The following is a 21,725-nucleotide window of genomic DNA, read 5'->3' as shown; positions in this document are numbered from 1 at the left end:
TTGTACAATAATAATTGTGAGTAAAGGCAGTAAAAAAAAAACAGAGCAGCACTAATATTTTTTAAATATTAATTTTTCATTTTCTTTACTTTTTACAACACATAAAACAAAACACATTCAGTTAATAGAAATTTTATACATTATGTTCAGATCTTTACTTAAACACACTGGGATTAAGCAAAACAACCAAATAGACATTACTACTAGCAAGTCTCATAATAGTCTTATTATGCTTTTTCTGCCGTTCACTTTCCCAAACCACCAGATACTAGGGCAGAAGGTCCCTGAGGTGATTATTGTCCACATTTCACACACTTAGAGAACAGCATGGAGAAAAACTTCAGGACGGCATCTCTGGTTGAAACAGATACAAATTTAAATACATTTATAACAACCTGATTACAGCTGTCATTTAAATGACACTGAAAAAGTATTTTCTCTAAAACTTAAAACACAAAGTCACCAATTTGTTAATATCTAATAATTAATATCACATCTACTTAATCATTCAAGAAAAGGTTTGGGTTGTTTTTATAATAATTATTTTCAAAGCATGAAACATAACAAACCTTGCAAATGGGATATATGACAGTGAATACCTATAGCAAAGAAAACACCATTAAAACGCATTTTCCCTGTGTCATACACAAAGCATTAGTGATGTAATACTTTAATATAGCATAAAAAATGTGCGTAATAAAAATAACTTTCATGCATTATTGAAAACTTACCAAGCAAATGCAAGGATTTGCAGGATGACAAACAGCAATGTGAGTGCAAATATTTTCCACTGTGGTAAAGACAAGAATGTTAATAAAAAGCTAATAATAATAATACTTTTAATCTGATTCAGCTTTGTTTGAGCTTAAAGAATAGATTGGGACTTACCCAAAATGCCGCACATAGTGTGAGAACTATACATGTCTACGGACCAAAAAGAAATGTTAATCTTTAAGTGCCCAAGACAAAGTGTGCCAACAAAATACTAAGTATTTTAGACAAGTAGCATGTTTCTTTTAAATGGCTATAAGACCAAATAATCTGTGGGCAGTTCATTGTTTAAAGACCTAACATTGTGTAATAGACAATTAAATCTTCATTGTTACTTTAGCTGGAGTGGATTAGTGTAGTGTACGGATAATAACTCACTATCATAACAGTTGTAGCAAGTGCTCTGGTCTTATCACACATCCGTTTCAACTGTTTGATTGGCCCCATCAAAAACATGGTGCTGTCAGTGGGATTATATAAAAAGTCATTAAACAGTAATGTTTTAATTAGTTATCCCATATAAGTTACTATATGGACTTTTAATGACTCACCTTATTAAGGAGCATAAATTCCCAAGTGTGTAAAAAACGATGAAGAGAATTATACCTATGTTGTGAATAAACAGGCAACACACTCCCTGAGACATTAAAAGAAAGAAATGTGTCATGTGAATTTTATTAATAAATTGAACCAAATGATATACATTATTTATTATATATTTAATAAGACAGAAAACTAGTTAATCCTGTATAAACTTCTCAAGGTACTTTAAAAGAACCACGTGCATTCTTTCTATGTCATTCCTGAAAGCTTGTCTAACCGGTGATGCAGCTTTTCAAAACATATACATTTTTAGCCAAAACACAATCGGCTAAACTTTTGAGTTTGTTTTAGTACGCTGAGATGACAAAAATAAGATTATTTAAAGTTCAAATCACTAACCAATACAGTGCAGACTATTCCGATGACCATACAGGCGATGAATCCTTTCAAACGAGTTCCCCATCCCAGCGTGGACGCTTCATTCGCCGCCTTGAGTCAATGGACAATCGTGATTTACACGTTTCATGTGAAACAAATCAAAATGTGAAGTTGTAACATCTAACTAGAGGTATAAATTGCAGACATATATTTATAATAATAGATTACTGTATACCCGGTAACTCTAGAAGATGAAAAGGAAATCATAAACTAAGTAAAAGTATTGCACTTAAAAAACATAAAACACTTTACCTGCAGTACACTACGGTCATTGTTTCCCTCATGACCACCTAGAAAGGCTCTGAGTTTATCCATGCTTCTGTATTAATGCTAAGTATTCACTGTAAATCGCTGAAAAAAATTTGTACTATAGAATTGTTTCATCGTCCAGCTGGCAGTCGTTTGACTGACATCATGAGCGCATACCTGCGGTTGTGGTTAGAAGGGATACAGCAACGGCCAAAATCTCGCCTAATGAGCGCTGTTACATCTCGCGAGATTTGACTGTATCCTCTCTAGCCAAAACCCATACCTGTCTCCTTTCAAAAGAACACGCCACCTTTCGGTACTTAAAATACCGGCACATTATCAAAATGAGCAAAAGGCATTGTAATACATTTAAACTTATTTATTAGAATATTTTATCTTTATTTAGAACATATTTTAGAACAAGTTGTTTGAAAATATATGTATAAAGAATGCTGTGGCAGAAATCAAACAGCTAAACAGCTAAAAATTGTCAGTACTTTAAAATATCGTATATTTGGTGATGGGGAGATTTCCCGAACTGGGTTTAGACTAATCCAGGACTATGCCTTAGTTATATTGGGACATTTCAGTAGTTTTTACAAACAAACCTTACAAATAAATATGCAGGTGTGCATCTTGAGACAAAACAATGGCAATGATATATGTTAAGATATGTCAGTACAGATCTCGGGTGCATTAAACTGCAATAATCTGCATATGTATTTCATGTAGTTCCTCTAAAACCAACTAAAGAAAAATATCATAACATCCTTGAGTGAAAAAGCAAAATACTGACAAGGCACAAATAAATCTCAGTTTCCACAGTACAGTATTAAGTCAAAGAGAAACAATGCAAAACTGTACTGCATGAAATATCAAATATATATAAACACCTTTTAAAATGATTGGATAAAAAGGAAAAATTCCTTTCAGTTATAAAGTTTCAATCCTGAGACACCAGAAACACAGGAGAATGAAATGTTAAAATAAGAATAAATAAATAAAAACTTCTCAATCAGCAAGACTATCATTGTTTGCCCACTTGAACAAACACACTGTTTAGGTATTCTCTCGGCTGCGTTAATATTTGGCAACTACCCCTCTGTCTTAATCTCAATATGTGCTCTGAGATTGAGAAGGTCCAAACACATATGGATGCAAAGTAAATCTGTGATAAACTCTCATCAGATTTCATCTTCAGACTCCACTTCTTTCTCTCTTGGTTTCAAAAGCCCCATTGCCATGGGTGGCATTCTCCTCACTTTTGAACGGACACCACTGGAAGAAAACAATTAACATTTAATTTAACTTACTGTATGTCATGTCTTTTTACAATTTTACAATATATGCATACTCACCAGAGAACCGACCAGTACACTATGGCAACAATGAGCAATGCAACTACTAAATGCCAGCAATAGCATAATGTTACAAACATAGCATTGTCATGGTCTGTCAGATCCCATTTCACTTCACTGGGTGGGTATAACACAAAGCCAATCTAAAAAAAAAAAAAAAAAACCTTGTAATGTACGAAATAAAAAAAACCTAAATTTCTTGATTTTGTATACTTACACATCTCATGCACACACGCACGCACGCACGCACGCACGCACACACACACACACACACACACACACACACACTGACCTGCCAGAACCAGCTGCCCTGCAGTATGGTAAGAGTGGCTCTAAGCAATTCTAGTAGTATATTTCCCCTGTGGAAAACCTCCAGAAAGCAGATAAGAGCTTGTCCAAAAATGGCATAGAGGAGAAGGGTGTGAACGAGGACATCAAGCATGTCTCTACCATGGAGATGATAAAAAAACAGGAATCCTGCAAATGCAAATATATACTTTCAATTTCATGATTTTTAGACATAAAATTAATAATCTTGATAACCAGTAGAAATTAGGTATATTATTTGTGAATTCTCAGAAAGTTTTTACACATTTTCACAAAGTGAAACTATCAAAAAAAAAAATTCAATTTGAAATACCCCTGACATATTACTTTTTAGGATCGTTTTGAACATCTTTAGAGAAAAAGACCAAGATCTTACCCTCATTAAAGAAAGCAAGACCCAGCAGCATACGATCTAATGCCAGCGGGGCAATATCTGTGCTGTGGACAATGGCAGCCGTGGCACCTGCGATAGCAAAGAACAGGTACATGGTGGTGTGCTGCCAGATCATCAGCTGCTCCCATTGCTGAGTGGATGAATTATACAGTTGAAACTTGGGCCCGCCGGCAAAAAGTTGCTCTGCAAACATGCCTGTGTAAAATCAGAATAAAACTGTTTAAAATATATAATGATTAAATAATAATAATACAATTTATAATGTATAGAAAGCAAGCAAAACATTTCAAATTACATATAAAGTGATTTTATAGCCGAAAAGGGTTTTCAAAAAGACCTTAAAAAACTTTTAAAGTGATAGTTCACCCAAAAATTAACATTCTGTCATCATTAACTCATCCTCATATTGTTGTAAACCTGTAATAGTTTTGTTATTCTGACGATATTTAGATAAATGATGAGCACACAGTTGACGATACCCATTCACTTCCATAGTATTCGTTTTTCCTACTATAGAAGTAAGTGGGTACCATCAATTGAGTGCTTACCATCATTTATCAAAATATTTTTTTTTGTACAATAGAATAAAGAAACTCATACATTTACAACAGCATGAGGGTGAAGAAATGATGACAAGAGTTTTCATTTTTGACTAAACTATTCCTTTAATTCTCTTTTTTTAGTTGTTCAGTAAATTATATCTGAATAAGTCTATGAAAACCCAGTTAAAGTGATTAGTTGGTGATTTACTATTTTCTACATAATATAAAGAACATTCTGATTATCTTTAATATTGACAGAGTAAGGTCAATGTTTAAGTTTGAAAATCAAGTAAAATCAGTGATTGAAATAAAACTTTGATGCTACAGATCTCATAATTAGATTATGAGAATTTAGCTTGGATTATACAGACAGGGTCACATGCACAAATGCACAAAACTCAGGAGGAACCTATATAACATCCAACTTTTGTATTCCCTAAAAAAAAAATGAAGAAACGTGGCAACAAAATGTTAATACAAAATAGGTTTCCTTGCATACCAAAAATAGAAAATGCCAAAATGACTGCTCCTTCCAAGATTTCTATGCGCCGTTGGGAAGCTCTAGTTGCCAGCCTTCCTGCACCAGCACTTTTGTTCTTGCGGGCAGCGTACAAAAATGACTGCTTTGCGGCCCACCACAAACCAAAGATTAGGAAGAAACTTCCAGGTAATGCATGGCCTTTAAAACTTCCCATGATGTCCTAAATCTGAAAAAAAAAAATCATTGTTAATCCCTCATAATCAGTGTTGGGGGAAACGCATTACAGGTAACGTGCATTACGTAATAATATTACTTTTCTGAAGTAACGAGTAAAGTAACGCATTACATTTGAAATGTACACATTAATATTTGAGTTACTTTTTCAAAAAAGTAATTCAAGTTAATTCGATAAAAAAATTATGTACCGAATTAAACTAAACGTAGTCACATTATGTACTCTATGCGTAAACGCCTGTATGGGAACAGTTTGAGTCAGAAACTGAGATGGCAGGCCAGAACTCAACATTTTTGCTATGAAATATGCAATTTCTGAATGCACAACTTTTCAGTAATAAAACACCTGCAAGGCCTGAAAGAGATTAAGCCTCAGAAAAAGTAACGCAAAAGTAACTAAAAAGTAACGTAAGCGTTACTTTCCATGAATAATAACTAAGTTACGCAATTAGTTACTTTTTTTTTGGGAGTAACTTAATATTGTGATGCATTTCTTTTAAAAACAACTTTTCCCCACACGGTTCATAATATCCAAATGTCCATCAATTACAGATATGTGAAAATAGGGCTTAATAGCACTAAAAATGTTTCATTGGCTCACTCGTCAAAATCAGGAGAGCTGCTAAACGTCACCAATGTACAACCTGTGTTGCACCATATTGTGCTATGTTAAACCATAAGTGGTGCTACAGAGGTGCTCTGTAGTGCTAAAACTGGTTCACGTATGATTACGAGCCTTTAGTACTACTTAACACCATTTCTTTTAGAATGTGGATTACATTTGATTAAAATTGTTGATTAAACATGTAGGGAAAAAGTGCCACAGACGCTGAGGAAACTGCCACCAGGGTGGAGCCTAAACTATTCAAATAGAGCAAGCTAAATACAGTACTTTCCAATCGTTTCATTGCTTTCCTAAACAAGCAAATGACACACATACATAGCCATGGGCAGAGGGAAAAGGGAAATATTCTCAAAACAAATCAAAACACTCAGGGAAGTGCTGAGAGCCCTTTGCTGGCCTAATGAGAGTCCAGGCAAGCACCTCGGTGTTATTTTAAACAGCATACAAATAACAAACAACAAAGGGAGGGCAGCTGAAAAATCAAACAAGAATGAAGAAAATCAGAAAGACTAAACATTTTGCATGCACTCTGTATAGAAAAACGCAGATTCCTGCCTTGAACATTAACCATTCATATGAAATTGTAAGACAATTGTTTAATGAATTAACGTGAAAAGATCTGTCAAATTAAAAATATCAACTTTTGTTCATCCCAGTCAATAATAATATGGTAATATGTATGGAATATATTATTTTCCATCTCATTTCCTCTTCTTGTGTCTGACTTCCGAATAGTATTTAATCATAAGATGGATCAGTACTACACACCAAAGTCATTCAGGTCTATGTTCAAAAGGAAGGCGGTCAATACTGCCATAATCAGATGTTTAACTGTTTCAGAGACCATAACCTTTTACGAGATAAACCATAACCTTTCAGCACACCGGCTATCAAACAGGCCTGCAATAAGACACAGGCAACAAGTGGAAAAGTGCACTGTTAAGCAAAAAAGCTTATTTTGTTTCTCGACTATAATAGCATTTATGTATGGCATTGAAAATCAAGGCAATGATTAGCATCTGTGATGCAGCTTTGATCAGATGAGTGTTTCAGTGGTCTATAAAAGACCTCTCATGATGCTCTTCTGTCACCATGGAGACAAAGCTTTGTGTATCTCTCCAATGAAGAAGAGGTTTATGTGCAACAACATGGCTAAACATAGACTGTAAGCAGTAATTACATTTATGCAGAAGTAATTATAAGGAATTTTCCATGAAAACAAATATATTCTTAGATATTCTTGTTATTACACAGACTATATAAGTAGGAATGCCAATTATACATTGAATAATAATAACATATGCAAATTGAACGACAAGATGACTGTTAAATATATTTTAATTCCTTAAAAAACAATGTAGGACTCCACCTATAAAACTATATACACATATTGTAATAAATGTAGTAGGCTGTAAACACCTGGAGGTATTTTGCTTCGCATGTATTGTTTTAAAAGGTTATAAGGTCTACCGATTCAGATGTTATTATGCTTTTCTCAATATAAGACGGTTTTCTTAAGGATGCATCCAGGATGAGAACAGAGCTTTTCCGAGGTCAACATAGCCTAAAAATATTTATTATATCACGGGAATGATATGAATTTATTTACTGCCTCACTGTGATTTAATATGTCGAAATCTACATTACATAAAATGACTAAAGTTAAACATAACTTACTAGACTAGACTACAGTGCCTTATTTACTACGTACACAAGTATAAGTCCGTTATTTTCAGATTTCCATTAAGATTTAACAGCGTAAATAATACTTAAATCAGTTTTAAGTCAACATAGTGCATATCTTACCATGTAGACTTACCAAAATACGTGGGATATTGTTTGAAAAACAGAAGGTCAGCTCAGAGTCGATGTTTTTCTTTTGTATTTGATGCTGTAACAGTTCATCTGACTTACTCAAGCATCCTCACACGGCTTTGAATTTAAAAAAGTATCCTTTTTGATCATTTTCAGCACGACTTTTCGTCCCTCTGGAATTTACATCAACTTCTACGTCTTTTCCAGCTGTTTCACCGCTAGATTTATTGGGGCTTATCTTTACAGAGCGTCTTTTCACTGGAACCGCCCATTCTAATAAACGATTCGTTCGTGGAGTAAGTGAACGTCATTGTTCTCGAATTTAATTGGTTCTTTTGAATGTCACTCAAGAGTTGGTCTCTTCCACGTGTGCACTTTTTCTGTGACCAGCTAGAAGTTTGGGATTGTCCGCTACATCAAACGGAAAATTCAAGTGTTGGTTTAATAAACTAACAATTTACATTTTAAACGTGGTAGTCTTGTTTGGCTTTTGTTGTTGTTTTTAAAAACCTTGATGAAAAATGTATCGAAAGAAGTTTTATCATCTTGATACACACTACTACAATAGTTGCTTGAAAAAATATGCTTGGTAATATAGGCTAGGTTTTTGTATGGGTTATAAGTGCATGCCCATTATTTCGTTAAGTTTAATTCTCGTTCTTTTATCTTTTGTAGGGCGGGACATAATAATAGCAGGATTTGGGTACGTGCACAAAGGCACGGGCAGGAGGAACAACAACATCATCATCATCATCATCATCATCATCTCACAGCATAAGGTCTTCATCAAGTATATTACACATTTTATAGTATGTCTCACTTCAACTAGATAAAATGTTTGCACTTGTTTTAAGTTAGACTATGAAGAAATTTGGATATAAAAGCAGGCATTTCTTTCATGTGAATTTATGTGAATGTTGACATTGTAACTAAAATATTTACAAATAACACTTTCCACACCTAGAACTTAATATTTACGTTTCTTATCATTAAAAGCATAATAGGCATACCAATAAGTGTAAAGTGTACGTGCTAACTAAAAGTTTAATAGCGTTCATTTCTATTTACAATAAGTTTTAATAGTAAACAGATGCTATTTACATTAAGTATTGTTGATACAAGGCGGGCTGTTTACACTTATACTTAGTTAACAGACACTGCATAATTCAATACGGTAAATGTCATGTATAATTTTAATAGTAGGAGTGCAGGGATGGCTTTGTGGTTGGACTTTCTGTCCTACTGTCAGCCCAGAGAATGCAGTGGAGGAGTAAAGAGGCTTTCAAGATTGCAGAACTGCATCCTCCAATCATGCCTTCCACTTAAAGATGAGCTGTAAAGGGTCTTTAAAGATTGTTCATAGATTAAAAAATACACACATCAAATCAATATTAGACCAATAGCATTTAGATCAAGAATGTATAAGAGATTTGGTTAAAACATTTCAGATTTTATGATAATGTACTGATAATTAGAAGTAAATAGTTGAAAGTGAGATTGTCAAGGAAAGTGAATTCTTGTACAAGACCAGTAGAGGGACCCAGGCACATGAATTCGACAGGTAGGACGTGAGTAACTGTTTCTGCCAAAGTCAATTCTCAATAAACTGAAAGGAAGTTAAATTATAGAGGGTCATTTAAAGCCAAGGTGTGGCTGCTGTACACAAACACACCACATTCAGATAAAACAGTCTGTTTAAATATTTAAACACTATTTTAAATTGCAAGCCAAATAGCCCAATTAAAAAAATCTGACAATCTTATATTTGTCGTAATCTTGAAAACCTTGTAATCTGAAATTTTAATCCTAAAAGTAAAATGTTTGTTTTTAAACAAGGATACATTATTGTGCATCATTAAAGGTATTGTTCACCCAAAAATAAAATTTCCTTTCATGTTGTTCTAAATCTGTATGGGTTTATTTCTTCTGTTGAACACAAAAGATGATATTTTGATAAATGATTTTAATATCACAGTTGATGGTATCTATTGACTTCCATAGTATTTTTTTTTAATATGGTAGTCAGTGGGTACCAATAACTGTATTCTTACAATCATTTATTTATGGGGTGGCTACTTTTAAAAAGCTGAAATATAAAATCTGTAATTGTTTAACATATTTTGGCCACTGAATAATAATCATACTTCAGTTTGTATCGTTCATAGTTTTGATTTGTTATTATTATTATTATAAAAGTTTTTAAAGGTGCCTTATACTAGTAGTAATATAAGTTACGTTACTGTTCCACATTAAAAATATATAAGCAGTGTTTAATATCACTAAGCAATGCCGTGCAGCCAATGCATGATGATATTGCATATATGACAAAGTAAGATCAGTCGCCCTTTGTTCCTCTGTGAAGCAGAATTTTGGACTGGCATTGATTTCCATTACAGTGGCCTGATAAGCCACCAGCTAATTTCCAGCATGTACATTTAGCAAGCTATTGTATATCAACAACAGTGACTCTGGACATGTGAACTGAAAAATCAATACATTAACATCTTTACAAGTCGCATTTATATTTGAATTGTATACAGTATTCATAAAATAAAATCAACATGCATTTTTAATAATAGTCACAGTTTTGATCCAAATAGCACTTTACAATGATAAACACAATTACTTTATATACTGTACAATAACATCAGATGAGTTTAATTTAAGTTAAATAATTGACAGTTTACTAATACAACAATTTTTACAGCAAACAAAGTCACCTGTTGATTACTAAACAAAGTAGTGTGAAGTTAAAGACATATTTAATCCAACAATTCAATGTTTCTGATTACTTTATAAATGTTATTGTTGGTATGTACATATGGTATTTTTCAAACCAAAGCCCTTACACTGGATACAATCAACGCTGTCTACGTAAAGACAGTTGGCGACGGGGTAAGCGATATTCCTCCTGTCCGTGGCAGAATGGCATCTCACTCCCCCGCTCGCATGCGGCCGCAGAACTCCCGCTACGTGGTCGTGCGTCATGTTCCAGCCATTTTGCCTTTCCAATACATAATCAGACAGAGCAGATTAAGTGTCATAACGGGCACAAGAGTAGCAAGTAACCAGAGAAACTCCATGCATGGTGAAAGGACCAATTTTGAAAACATCCTCATTTGTGTAATGCATAAACCTCTATATCCATTTACAGTACAACAATGTTAACCTTTTAGCCCCAATTTTATTCAGTAGAGGATGGAAACAGACCTGGCCCAGCAACGCGATCATATGTAAATGCATGAAGATCATAGCGTTACTTTGAAGTCATCTAAAAGATGTAGTTCATTAAATATTAACCTCTTTATGGAAATGGGTGCAGTGAAGGTCTTGCATACCACCTCTTCCATTCCTTAATTCATCATGGCAGATAAGACATAAGCTATTTGTGTCAACCTAAAAACACAAGGCCAAAACATCTTAAGTCTGATAATTTCCACATTGCCAAACGATATATGAGATTAGGGCCATAGCTTCAGTAGTTTGGTTAATGGTGTACAACATTTTAATGTTATTTTTAAGTCCACAAAATACAGTCAGTTACTAGCCTAGTAATATAATACATAAGTATGTGACATAATCTTGTCCTTAACTCACTGTTGATATCACTTTCTGGTTGTGGAAACGTAGCCGCTTCTCTAAAGACTCGGCGAGCTCTGGAATGGTGGGGATGTGACACTCAGATCCTGCCACTTTGCTTCGATTTTCGTCAGAAGACACACGGCGGGCGCGAGGGTGAGAGCGCACCTCCTTCTCCTCACGGCTCATTAGGTGAGCATGGGTCAGGCTGTTAGCATGCATCTGACTCTGCATGGCTTCTAGCTGAGACTTATTGGGAATAAGAGGAAGTAAGACCAATGAATAAAAAGCATATGAAGCATCTACTTCTCAGTAATATTCATCTAATAATAAAACCCATAATAATGTAACACTCATACTGTATTTACATTTGTGCATGTGGCAGATGCTTTTATGCAAAGTAACATGCAAGATATACATTTTTACACATGATCTCAGCTTTGCTAGTGCCATACCCAATTGTGACCCTACCACAAAATCAACAAAAAACTATTTTTTTTATTGAGATTTATACATCATCTAAAAGCTGAATAAATTATTCAGTTTGTTATAGGACAATATTTGGCTGTGATAAAACTATTTGAAAATCTGAAGCTGCAAAAAAATCTAAATATTGAGAAAATAGCCTTTAAAGTTGTAGTTGTCCAAATTAATTGCTAAGCAACACATATTACTAATGATAAATATATATTTCATGTAGGAAATTTACAAAATATTTAATTTTTTTTTAACTTAATATCCTAATGATTTTGGCATAAAAGAAAACATTTGTTAGGTGGGACCTAACTTTGTATATTTTTGTATAAATACAATAGCAGTGATATCTATTATGTCTGTGGAGAAGCATTCAAGAAAGGTTTTATTGTACTTGAACATGGTATAGGCTACTTGTACATATAGGATTTTGAAAAAAAAAAATGTATTACAGTAGTATGAAAATTTTGCACAGAATTGCGGTAGACATAATGTTAGTCTGTAAGTTTTATTTATTCTTGAGTGACTCATAAAGGCTCTTGAATGAAGCCAATTATTAGTGCCTCACCTATAGGGTGATCACTGTTTATTGTCCCCAATAGTTGCAATCCCTTATAGATTTTTCCAACAAATATTAATAATGCATATTACCAAAATATGATTAAAAAAAAAAACATCATGGGGTGGTTTCCCGGACAGGGATTAGTTAAAGACAGGACTAACCTTAGTTTAATTAGGAAATATAACTACTTTTAACAAACATGCCTTACTAAAAACATTACTTGTGTGCATTTTTAGGCAAAACAAAGGGCACTGATGTATTTTAAGATATGTAAGATCCATATTTACAAAAGTTAAAACATCCCTTTAGACTCTCATACTGTGCTGAATATGTAAGGAAGAATCGATGACGGGCCATTAAATTATTCAAAAATAATGCACACCAAAGGTGGTAATGCAGCACCACATGTTAGATGTGCATTTAAAAAAAAATAATGCATGCCTGTGGAACATTTCTCAGCCAACCAGAATAAGCATTTAACAACCCTGTGGTATAAATACCTAATATTAACATCCCTGCAAAATCATCAAAAACAAAGCTGGTGAGTTTGAAAACAGCACACTGGATTTATACCTATAGACAATGTTAACATGCTAAGCATGCACGTGGACTGACCCACCACAAGAATTAACTAAAATAATGCATACATTTCTTTTATGTTTTTTAGAAAATAAATAAAGTTATGAAAAACCATACTAATGTTATGTACTGTATGTACATCTATCCTGATATCAAGTAAAATATATCATAAAAAGAAAATTAAACCTCTATACTGTAACATTTATTGGTCTATGCAAAATCGAATTTCAGTGGCATAGACATCCCTACCCAAACCCAACTCTAACCCCAACGCCAGGCGACAATTGTTTAAAGTTTAGAAAATATAAAAGAATAAATCAGAAAAAATAGTATAAACCAATAGTTAAAGTGACATACTAACGCAAACACCAAATCTAACCCTAAACTGAAGCGAAAATGGTTTGAAAATAGGAAAAAGCAGTTGAGTAACCAATCCGTGAGAATGCCACGGAAAAAGACAGTCCGTAGCAGGGCCACGGAAAAATGTGGAGCTTCGTGAGAATGCCACGGAAAAATGAACACAAAATTATGTGACTATCCCACGGAACTTTGTGAGATCATGTTGGCAAAATTGTCATTAATTTTCAAAGGGATATGCTTCAGAGCAACTCAGCAACAGTATTTAATGCTGTATAGGTTTATTTATTACCAGGGCTGAAAATGGGGGGAACACGGGGGACGGAGTACCGGGAGTGAATTTTAAGGGGGAATGGAGTTTTTGAAATGGTGGAATCACATTTAAAAATCTTAATAGCATTTACACTGACCCATTATGAGTTTTTTTATTGCATTTATTATTTTATAATGCATCACAGTGGCGACCGGTGACTTCTTTTTCGTGGTCGCATGATGGAAGCATGGAATCATGTGTGTGGCTCGTCATGTCAAAATATGTGCATTATGTGTCATGTCAAAATACGTGCCTGCTGCAGACACTTTGAAGGGGTTTATGATAAAAGAGTCGCTTGTTGCCAGATACTCACTTAATCTCATTTGTAATCAGAGTTTAGTGTTAAGTTCGTGTCTTGTGATTATTTTGTGAACGTGAGCGTCTCTTTTATCATAAACCCTTTGTGTGCAGCAGGCACGTATTTTGACATGATGCACATAGGTTTACATGACGCAACAAACACATTTGACATGACGAGCCCCACAGATAACACTCCAAACACATATTTTGAATTTGCGCCCATTGGAAAAAAAGTCACCAGCCGCCACTGATGCATCATCAAGCTTGTCACATGAAACTTCATAGTCGCAAAGGCAATGCATCGGTTTCATTTAAGATTTTTCTCTTATTTAAAATAACCATTAATATTTTTATTTTTTATTATATTATATTTTAATTTATTGTTAAAGGTTTGTGTGTGACTTAAATACTCACTCAAGAAACAAACATTTTTTAAAAATGTTTTTAGTTATTTTAACCCCATCTACCTACAGGTAGAGGCCCCCAGTGAATTTCTACCATTTCCAGCCCTTTTAACTAAAAACATGCATTGTGGTATAACTACTTGATTATTTGTTTTATTTATTTATTTCTTCATAATGCCCTTCCAGTATCTATGGCTGTAAAGTTGATCTACACAGAAATTAAGGAAGGACAATTTGGCATCTCCAGTTCACTTCACCTAACCTGCATGTCTTTGGATTGTTGGAAAAAACCCCAGAGTACCCCACGCTGACACAAGGAGAACATGCAAACTCCACATAGATTATTTTTTATCTGTGTATAAGTATGTACTTAATAACTAACAGACCGTTGTTTTTATCTAAACCAGTGGACTAAAAGATTATGAAGCGATTTCCCAGACAATCTATTTCACGACTAAAATGCTTGTTTGAGTTGAAATCAGCTTGCATTGAAATAGCTTAAAATATATCAGTGCCATTGTTTTGCCCCAAGGTGCACACCACATACATACCAGTAATGTTTTTGTATGGTATGTTTGTAAAAACTACATAATTGTCCTAATATAACTAAGGTCTACTCCTGGATTAATTTAAACCCTGTCTGGGAAACCGCCCCTATATGGTTTATGTATGTAGGAGAGCATAACATGCTGATGTGTGGGGAAGAGAACCAATTCCCGATGGGTTTCATCCTCTAATCACAGCACATGTAACATTTCCGTGTTTACAAAGCGGTTCTCTTCCTAACCCAATTATGCAATGTGTTACCCAGCTGTGTTTACAGGATCAGCTGGGGCCGCATGTCAAACACAACATAAATCACAGACACACAATCACAGCACACAATCACGAGATTTTCAGTGGATTTGTTTGCCGCCAAATGCATTGTCAATTTCTTACCGAATAACCAATTTTGAGTATCACTCATTTTTACATTGCATTTAATAATCTGATTCCCTGTTCCCCCAATATCATTGATGACCACCTTACCACGCAGGGCAAAGAGGCACGGCGGTCAGCTCTGATGCGAGAGTGCCTCACGAAGCTCCTCTTTCTTGCTTTGGCGTGGTCCTCCCTCACCCCGTGCCCCCAGTAACTGCTCATCCACTTGGTGAAGTTCCCATCATCGTCCTCCTCATAGTCCATAATAATCGCGGGAAGCAGTCGAAGAGACAGCTTGGGGTTTAAATGTGGAGCTCTCCGTGGAGCTCCCGTCTCCAGGAAAAAAAGATGGACCGCGAGATGATCCGAGTCTGGCTGTCAGGTCGGATGAGGCTTCTGCGGTTGGAGCTGTTGGATGAACTGCAAATCTCTCTCAGAGCTTTGGCTGTGTAAGTTCCAGACTCTGGATGATAGGCTGGGCGGAGCAGTGAGGATAAAAATTCCTCAAGTTAGGTAAACACAAAGTATGGGTTTTGCTGCTGTAAGCTGACCCCAAAATATGCATACACAGCATCCGTCCAGGTCTTTAAATAAGTGAATACTCCGTATGGGGTGGGGAAAGAGGTATAGGAGAGTCTGAGAGAGAGAGAAAGAGAGAGAGAGAGAGAGAGAGGGGTGTTTTTGGGTTGGTGCTCTGCTTTTAATCTTTCCATTACAGAGCAATGGGCCGGGGGGTGAGGGGGCGGAGAGGAGGGGGTGCAGTCACACGCACTCTGTGCAACACTAATTCTCTCATTCTTTCCACTCACTGAGCACATCAAACCTGTCAATAATTATGGACTGCCTGCAATGAGAGCCAACATGTGCTGCAAACAGTGTACTGTATATTTATGCGTCTAACAATGCGTGAAGTAAGATATCAAGCATGGCATCTATGAAGTGCGTTTTCGGTCATAATGCCAATATGATGAATTATTGCCTATTCAGCAAATCTCTATGTGTATCAACCAGAAATAGCATTCTTGAAACAATCCAAAACATTGATATTAACATATAATCCTGCAAATTCACTCTCAGTAGTAGATGCCGGGTAAGTAGCTTCTTTTCCTTTGTAGCCGGTGTATTTTGAGATGACCTTATTTTGTGGAATATGATAAACCCCCTCCCCTTCAGGAAGAAACAATCTGGGGCACACAACAACCACCCCAAGCCTTGTCTACTGTCCTGCTCCAGTTGTTCCTACTGCTGGCCTCTGGGGCAACATACAGTATAAGGCCAATGACACTGCTAATACAAAACACCTGTGGCCATGTCTCTTTGATCCTTGCCCTCAATTGCAAGGGTGGTGATGTTATATGAACGGCGGGAAGTCTGGGTCACCGCATGTGCCTATTTATGTGATTTATTGCTTTTGTTCTGCTAGGCAGAAGGCCGAGAGGAAGACCAAAGAGAAGGTTTATGGATGTAGTGAAAGAGGACATGAAGGTAGTCGGTTTGAGAGACGATGAAGCAGGGGATAGGGCAAGATGGAGGCAGATGATTCGCTGTGGCGACCCCTGAAGGGAACAGCCGAAAGGAAAAGAAGAATGGATTGTGTTTTGCTAAGAAATATACTTGCACCAGTCCTGACTAAAATTTGGTTTTATACAGAATTGAAAAGTATACCATTAGAATTTCTAAATCAAAAAGTTTTGCACAGTAAGTTGTCACTTGGGCAGTACCATTTAAAATGTATCTAATGTGGCATTTATACAGTTAAGGTATACATTTGGTTACACATATATTTGGTTATACATATAAGTTTTGAGAGTGAGTGCAATTGGCATATCAACTGCAGGATGAATTGAATCTTCATTTCTCTACCATAAGCCATCTCCAAAGGCATTCTACATAATTTGGCAGTACATCCAACTGGCCTACAACCGTAGATCACGTGTAACCATACCAGCCCAGGATTTCCAGATCCAGCATCTTCACCTCCAAGATCGTCTGAGTCCAGCCACCCAGACAGGTACTGCCACAATTGGTTGGCATAAACAAAGAATTTCTGCACAAACTGTCTCAGGGAAGCTCATCTGCATGCTTGTCGTCCTTATCAGGGTCTAGATCTGGCTGCAGTTCATCGTCATAACTGACTTGAGTGGGCAAATGCTTATATTCGATGCCGTCTGGCACCATTTCTCCATACGGATAAATCCTGGTCTTCACTGTACAAGGCAGATGGCAGACAGCGTGTATGGCATTGTGTGGGTGAGCGATCTGCTGATGTCAACGTTGTAGATCGAGTGGACCATGGCGACAGTGGGGTTATCGTATGGGCAGGCGTAACGTAAGTGCATTTTATTGATGGCATTTTGAATGCACAGAGATACCGTGACGAGATTCGGAGGCCCATTGTTGTGCCATTCATCCATGACTTTCACCTCATGCTGCAGCATGATAATGCCACGGATCTGTACACAATTCCTGGAAGCTGAAAACATCCCAGTTCTTGCATGGCCAGCATACTCACCAGACATTCGACCCATTGAGCATGTCTCCGGATCAGCGTATACAACGGTGTGTTCCAGTTCCTGCCAATATCCAGCAACTTCGCACAGCCATTGAACAGGAGTTTATTTATATAAACAACCTGATCAACTGCATGCGGCAAATGGTGGTCACACCAGATACTGACTGGTTTTCGGACCCCCCAATACAGTAAAGTATGTTTCTTGCAAATATCTGTGCATGAAGCATTTTTTATTTCACAATATAAAGACTGCATCTGTGCACGTTGTATGCAGGTGATTTCTAAAACCAAAATAGTCTCCAACCTATAAAAAAAGAGGCAGGACAACATTTGCTCTTGGTTTATAAACAGCGATTTCTATAATGAACTTATAGTCAAAAAAGACGAAGTGCTTCTAAAATTTGATTTAGACCCAGTTGTGGAGTCTCACACATGCAGACATGGACTGTGTAGTGTAAGTAAATGTCTCACAAAGATCCAGGACTCTGAGAATGTTTATGCCGACCTTATATCACATCATGATACAGTTTATAACACTGAGAAGAAAAAAAGGTATATTTTAAGGATAACCATTCTCCTCTTAAGATGGAAAGAACTGGTACACTGTATGTCCTTAAGGATGATGCCAGCCAGTCTTTATTACACAATAAACCCCAATAAGGTAATCCAAAATTATTTTTTGATGATGACTGATTTGATGATCTTGCAAATTGCATGGCAGTTCAAAATTAAATGAGAAGAAAGAGACTGCAAAATGAAATAAGAGATGTGAAACAAGCTGGAGCAGTCATTTATATATTTACAGTGGCAAGATAAAGTATGTGAAGCCCAAGAAATAAACTGGCTTTCTACAGTGGTTTGCCATTACATGTGATCTGATCCTCATTCAGGTCACAACAATAAACAAACACAATGTGCATAAGATGACAACACACCAATAATTCTAGTTTCTTGTGTCTTTTTTGAAAACACCCATTAAACATTCACAGTGCTGGAGGAAAATGTAAGTAAACCCATAGACTTATTACTTCAATGAAAGCTAATTTGTGTGGGAAATAAAATTAGTTCAAAGTTGTGGTTTAGTGCTACTTTGATTAATTAAAGGGATAGTTCGGCCAAAAATGATTCGCCGCCAACTTATTCGCGTCCGCATTCATGATGAGAGCTTACGCAGCCTACGGAGGCTACTCTGCTGCTGCTCTGTTCCCCTGCCCTCCGAATTTGTCATACGTCACTAAGAAAAGTGCGTAGACTACGCTAATACTCTCTCCTGAATACAGAGGAGTCTAAGATGGCGGCGCTACCGGAAGGTATTTATTTTCGTTATTAAAGTTTTAAATATGGATATTTCTACAACAACACCGCGTGGATTACCCTCAGAAGACCTTTGTTTATCATCCTGGAGCCGTTTGGATTTAATTTGTGAAGGATTGATGCACTTTTTTGGATTTGAAGGTTGTGGACTATGGATGGACCCCGTAACATTACATTTAATCAACTGAAAGATCTAAAACATTTTCTAAAATATCCGAAAATGTGTTTGTCTGAAAAACGATGGACATATGCAACTCGGACAGCTTGGGGGTGAGTAAATCATGGGTTTAATATCGTTTTTGGCCGAACTATCCCTTTAAAGACACTTAAACATTTTTAGATTTATGTCCTTATAGAAGAATCAGCTCTTATAAACCATGCCTCTCTAAAAATATCCGAACAAGAGTTGTCGCATTCCATATGGCTGAAACAATCCCAAAATGTTGAGACATCCATCAGTCGACAGTTAGACAAATTGTCTATAAATGGCGACAGTTTAATACGGTAGCTACCCTTACTAAAAGTGGGCGCACAGTAAAGATTACTCCCAAGTCACAATGCAGAATACTCAATAAAGTAAAGAATAACCCACGAGTAACAGCTAAAGGCTTAAAAACATAATTTGAACTGGCACACAGCTCTGTTCATGAGTCTACCATATGTAAGTCTTTGAACAGGCATGGTGTCTATGGCAGAACACTATGGAGGAAGTCGCTGCTTTCCCGAAAAACATTGCTGTGAGCCTGAAGTTTGCAAAAGAGCACTTTGAAAAACCCCATGGCTACTGGGAAAATATTTTATGGACTGATGAAAGAAAAGTTTAATTGTTTGGGAAAACTACTATGGCGCAAAAGGGGCACAGCTTACCAACATCAAAACATCATCCCAACAGTTAAGTGTGGCATGCTTCACTGCCTCAGGGCCTGGACCACTTGCCATCAACGAGGGGAAAATGAAGTTTAACAAAATATCCTACAAGAATGTCAAGGTGGCTGTCCGCCAGTTGAAGCTCAGTAGAAGTTGATTGATGCAGCAGGACAATGACCTTAAGCATCAAAGTAAATCCACCACAGACTGGCAAAAATTTCTTCTGAACTATGTGCAGATCTGATTCAGAACTACTGAAAGTAATTGCTGCCAAAGGAGGTTCAACAAGCTATTAAATCCAAGGGTTCACTTACATTTTCCTCCAGTAATGTGAATGTTTGCAGTGTTGGGGGTAGCGCATTACAAGTAACGTGCATTACGTAATAATATTACTTTTCTGAACGAGTAAAGTAACGCATTACTTTATAAAGGTACCCATTAATATTTGAGTAACTTTTTTTAAAAAGTAATGCGAGTTACTTTTCAGTTTAATTAATTAAATGTAAAAATAAAATAATGTACTGAATTAAACTAAACATATTTACATAATTACTAACTTTGTGCGCCCGACCGGGAACAGTTTGAGTCAGAAACGGAGATGGCAGGCCAGAGCTTGACATTTTTGTGATCATAAAAACACCTGCAAGGCCTGAAAGATATCAAGCCTCAGCCAAGTAAGAAAAAGTAATGCAAAAGTAACTTAAAAGTAATGTAAGAATTACTTTCCATGAAAAGTAACGCAATTAGTTACTTTTTTGGGGAGTATCTTAATATTGTAATGCATTACTTTTAAAAGTAACTTTCCCCAACACTGAATGGGTGTTTTCAAAAAAGACAAATTATTTGTGTGTTGTTCTTCTGAAAATTGTGTTTATCTATTTTTTTGACCTAGATGAGGATCAGATCACATTTTATGGCAAATCACTGTAAAAAAGAGTTTATTCCTAGTGATTCACATACTTTTTTTTGCCACTGTTTTGTTTAATTTAGCAGTCATTGTAGAAAATTTCCACAGTTGAGTAATAAACAATAAAATACTATTTCTCAATTTTCTATAGATTAACTAAAATATATGTGACGTAAAACATTTTTTCTAGGCCGATGGGTGCACGTTAATAAGGGGTTGACTCATAAGTATACTACTAGCACAAACACAAATTGATCATGTCTCGTGTTCTAGCTAAGAGCTATGATTGATCTAAACTTGCTATGGCAGTGAGCGTTGTGCATTCAATTGACATTTTACATCATGTGTCAGCCAGAGAGTCTAGATACAGTATTGAGGCTATATTTAACCCCTGAGGATGACACTGGTTTTTGTAACTGTAACAATTACATTTTGTTATTAACCATCAACCAACATATCTGTGGGGAACCCAAAACCACACAGAACACATCTTGCTGCTTATTCAATGTTTTGTGCATAGGTATAATATAAAACTCGATAAATGTGGGTGGCCGCATATCAAAAATTATCTAATCAGAATATAGGACAAATCATGTATCAAAGTCATTATATTAGGTTAAGAAAGCAGCATACTGTTGTTTGACTTAAAGGCATAGCCTAGTCCAAACAAAAATAAAAATTCTGTCATCATTTACTCACTCTCATGAATTAATATTTTTGGTTTAAGCATTATTATTATTATGCTGGTTTAACAACGCTAACACACTGACAGTACCGTGGGAAGTAGGAGTGCTGCAGCACCCCCTAGTGTGGAGCCCAAGAAAAAAATCAAGTAGCCTACTGTAGATATATAACTGCA

General features: G+C 36.0%; 3 protein-coding genes across 3 annotated transcripts; all 3 read right to left on the bottom strand.

The window, feature by feature from the left end:
• Positions 1-37: 37 nt before the first annotated feature.
• On the bottom strand, positions 38-2,242 carry sft2d2a (SFT2 domain containing 2a). The gene is made up of 8 exons (XM_065272725.2): positions 2,005-2,242; positions 1,714-1,803; positions 1,323-1,408; positions 1,150-1,231; positions 889-924; positions 732-790; positions 570-599; positions 38-354 (listed from the first exon to the last, which is right to left on the bottom strand). The coding sequence occupies exons 1-8, from the start codon at positions 2,065-2,067 to the stop codon at positions 294-296; spliced, it is 507 nt and encodes a 168-aa protein (XP_065128797.1). The 5' UTR covers positions 2,068-2,242; the 3' UTR covers positions 38-293.
• A 219-nt stretch (positions 2,243-2,461) lies between these two features.
• On the bottom strand, positions 2,462-8,036 carry tmem45a (transmembrane protein 45a). The gene is made up of 6 exons (XM_065272724.2): positions 7,782-8,036; positions 5,122-5,329; positions 4,063-4,275; positions 3,652-3,836; positions 3,360-3,502; positions 2,462-3,279 (listed from the first exon to the last, which is right to left on the bottom strand). The coding sequence occupies exons 2-6, from the start codon at positions 5,315-5,317 to the stop codon at positions 3,186-3,188; spliced, it is 831 nt and encodes a 276-aa protein (XP_065128796.1). The 5' UTR covers positions 5,318-5,329; positions 7,782-8,036; the 3' UTR covers positions 2,462-3,185.
• Positions 8,037-9,803: 1,767 nt separating this feature from the next.
• On the bottom strand, positions 9,804-15,876 carry lnp1 (leukemia NUP98 fusion partner 1). The gene is made up of 4 exons (XM_065272695.2): positions 15,375-15,876; positions 11,375-11,605; positions 11,078-11,173; positions 9,804-10,781 (listed from the first exon to the last, which is right to left on the bottom strand). The coding sequence occupies exons 1-4, from the start codon at positions 15,528-15,530 to the stop codon at positions 10,638-10,640; spliced, it is 627 nt and encodes a 208-aa protein (XP_065128767.1). The 5' UTR covers positions 15,531-15,876; the 3' UTR covers positions 9,804-10,637.
• Between the last annotated feature and the right edge of the window lie 5,849 nt (positions 15,877-21,725).

The sequence above is a fragment of the Paramisgurnus dabryanus genome, chromosome 7 (genome assembly GCF_030506205.2).
Source record: "Paramisgurnus dabryanus chromosome 7, PD_genome_1.1, whole genome shotgun sequence".
Classification (NCBI taxonomy): domain Eukaryota; kingdom Metazoa; phylum Chordata; class Actinopteri; order Cypriniformes; family Cobitidae; genus Paramisgurnus; species Paramisgurnus dabryanus.
This window is presented reverse-complemented; position numbering and strand designations above follow the sequence as displayed.

What these genes read in the sequence shown, in the direction of transcription:
- sft2d2a (XM_065272725.2), bottom strand. Translation starts at nt 2,067, where the DNA reads ATGGATAAACTCAGAGCCTTTCTAGGTGGTCATGAGGGAAACAATGAC. An exon ending in GAATAGTCTGCACTGTATTG is followed by an intron (nt 1,409 to 1,713) that starts GTTAGTGATTTG and finishes TTAATGTCTCAG; the next exon opens with GGAGTGTGTTGCCTGTTTAT. An exon ending in TCATATATCCCATTTGCAAG is followed by an intron (nt 355 to 569) that starts GTTTGTTATGTT and finishes TGTTTCAACCAG; the next exon opens with AGATGCCGTCCTGAAGTTTT.
- tmem45a (XM_065272724.2), bottom strand. Translation starts at nt 5,317, where the DNA reads ATGGGAAGTTTTAAAGGCCATGCATTACCTGGAAGTTTCTTCCTAATC. An exon ending in TCTTGCTTTCTTTAATGAGG is followed by an intron (nt 3,837 to 4,062) that starts GTAAGATCTTGG and finishes TTGCATTTGCAG; the next exon opens with GATTCCTGTTTTTTTATCAT. An exon ending in GTGTACTGGTCGGTTCTCTG is followed by an intron (nt 3,280 to 3,359) that starts GTGAGTATGCAT and finishes GTTTTCTTCCAG; the next exon opens with TGGTGTCCGTTCAAAAGTGA.
- lnp1 (XM_065272695.2), bottom strand. Translation starts at nt 15,530, where the DNA reads ATGGACTATGAGGAGGACGATGATGGGAACTTCACCAAGTGGATGAGC. An exon ending in GTGCCTCTTTGCCCTGCGTG is followed by an intron (nt 11,606 to 15,374) that starts GTAAGGTGGTCA and finishes ATTCCCAATAAG; the next exon opens with TCTCAGCTAGAAGCCATGCA. An exon ending in GCACCCATTTCCATAAAGAG is followed by an intron (nt 10,782 to 11,077) that starts GTTAATATTTAA and finishes TGTATTGGAAAG; the next exon opens with GCAAAATGGCTGGAACATGA.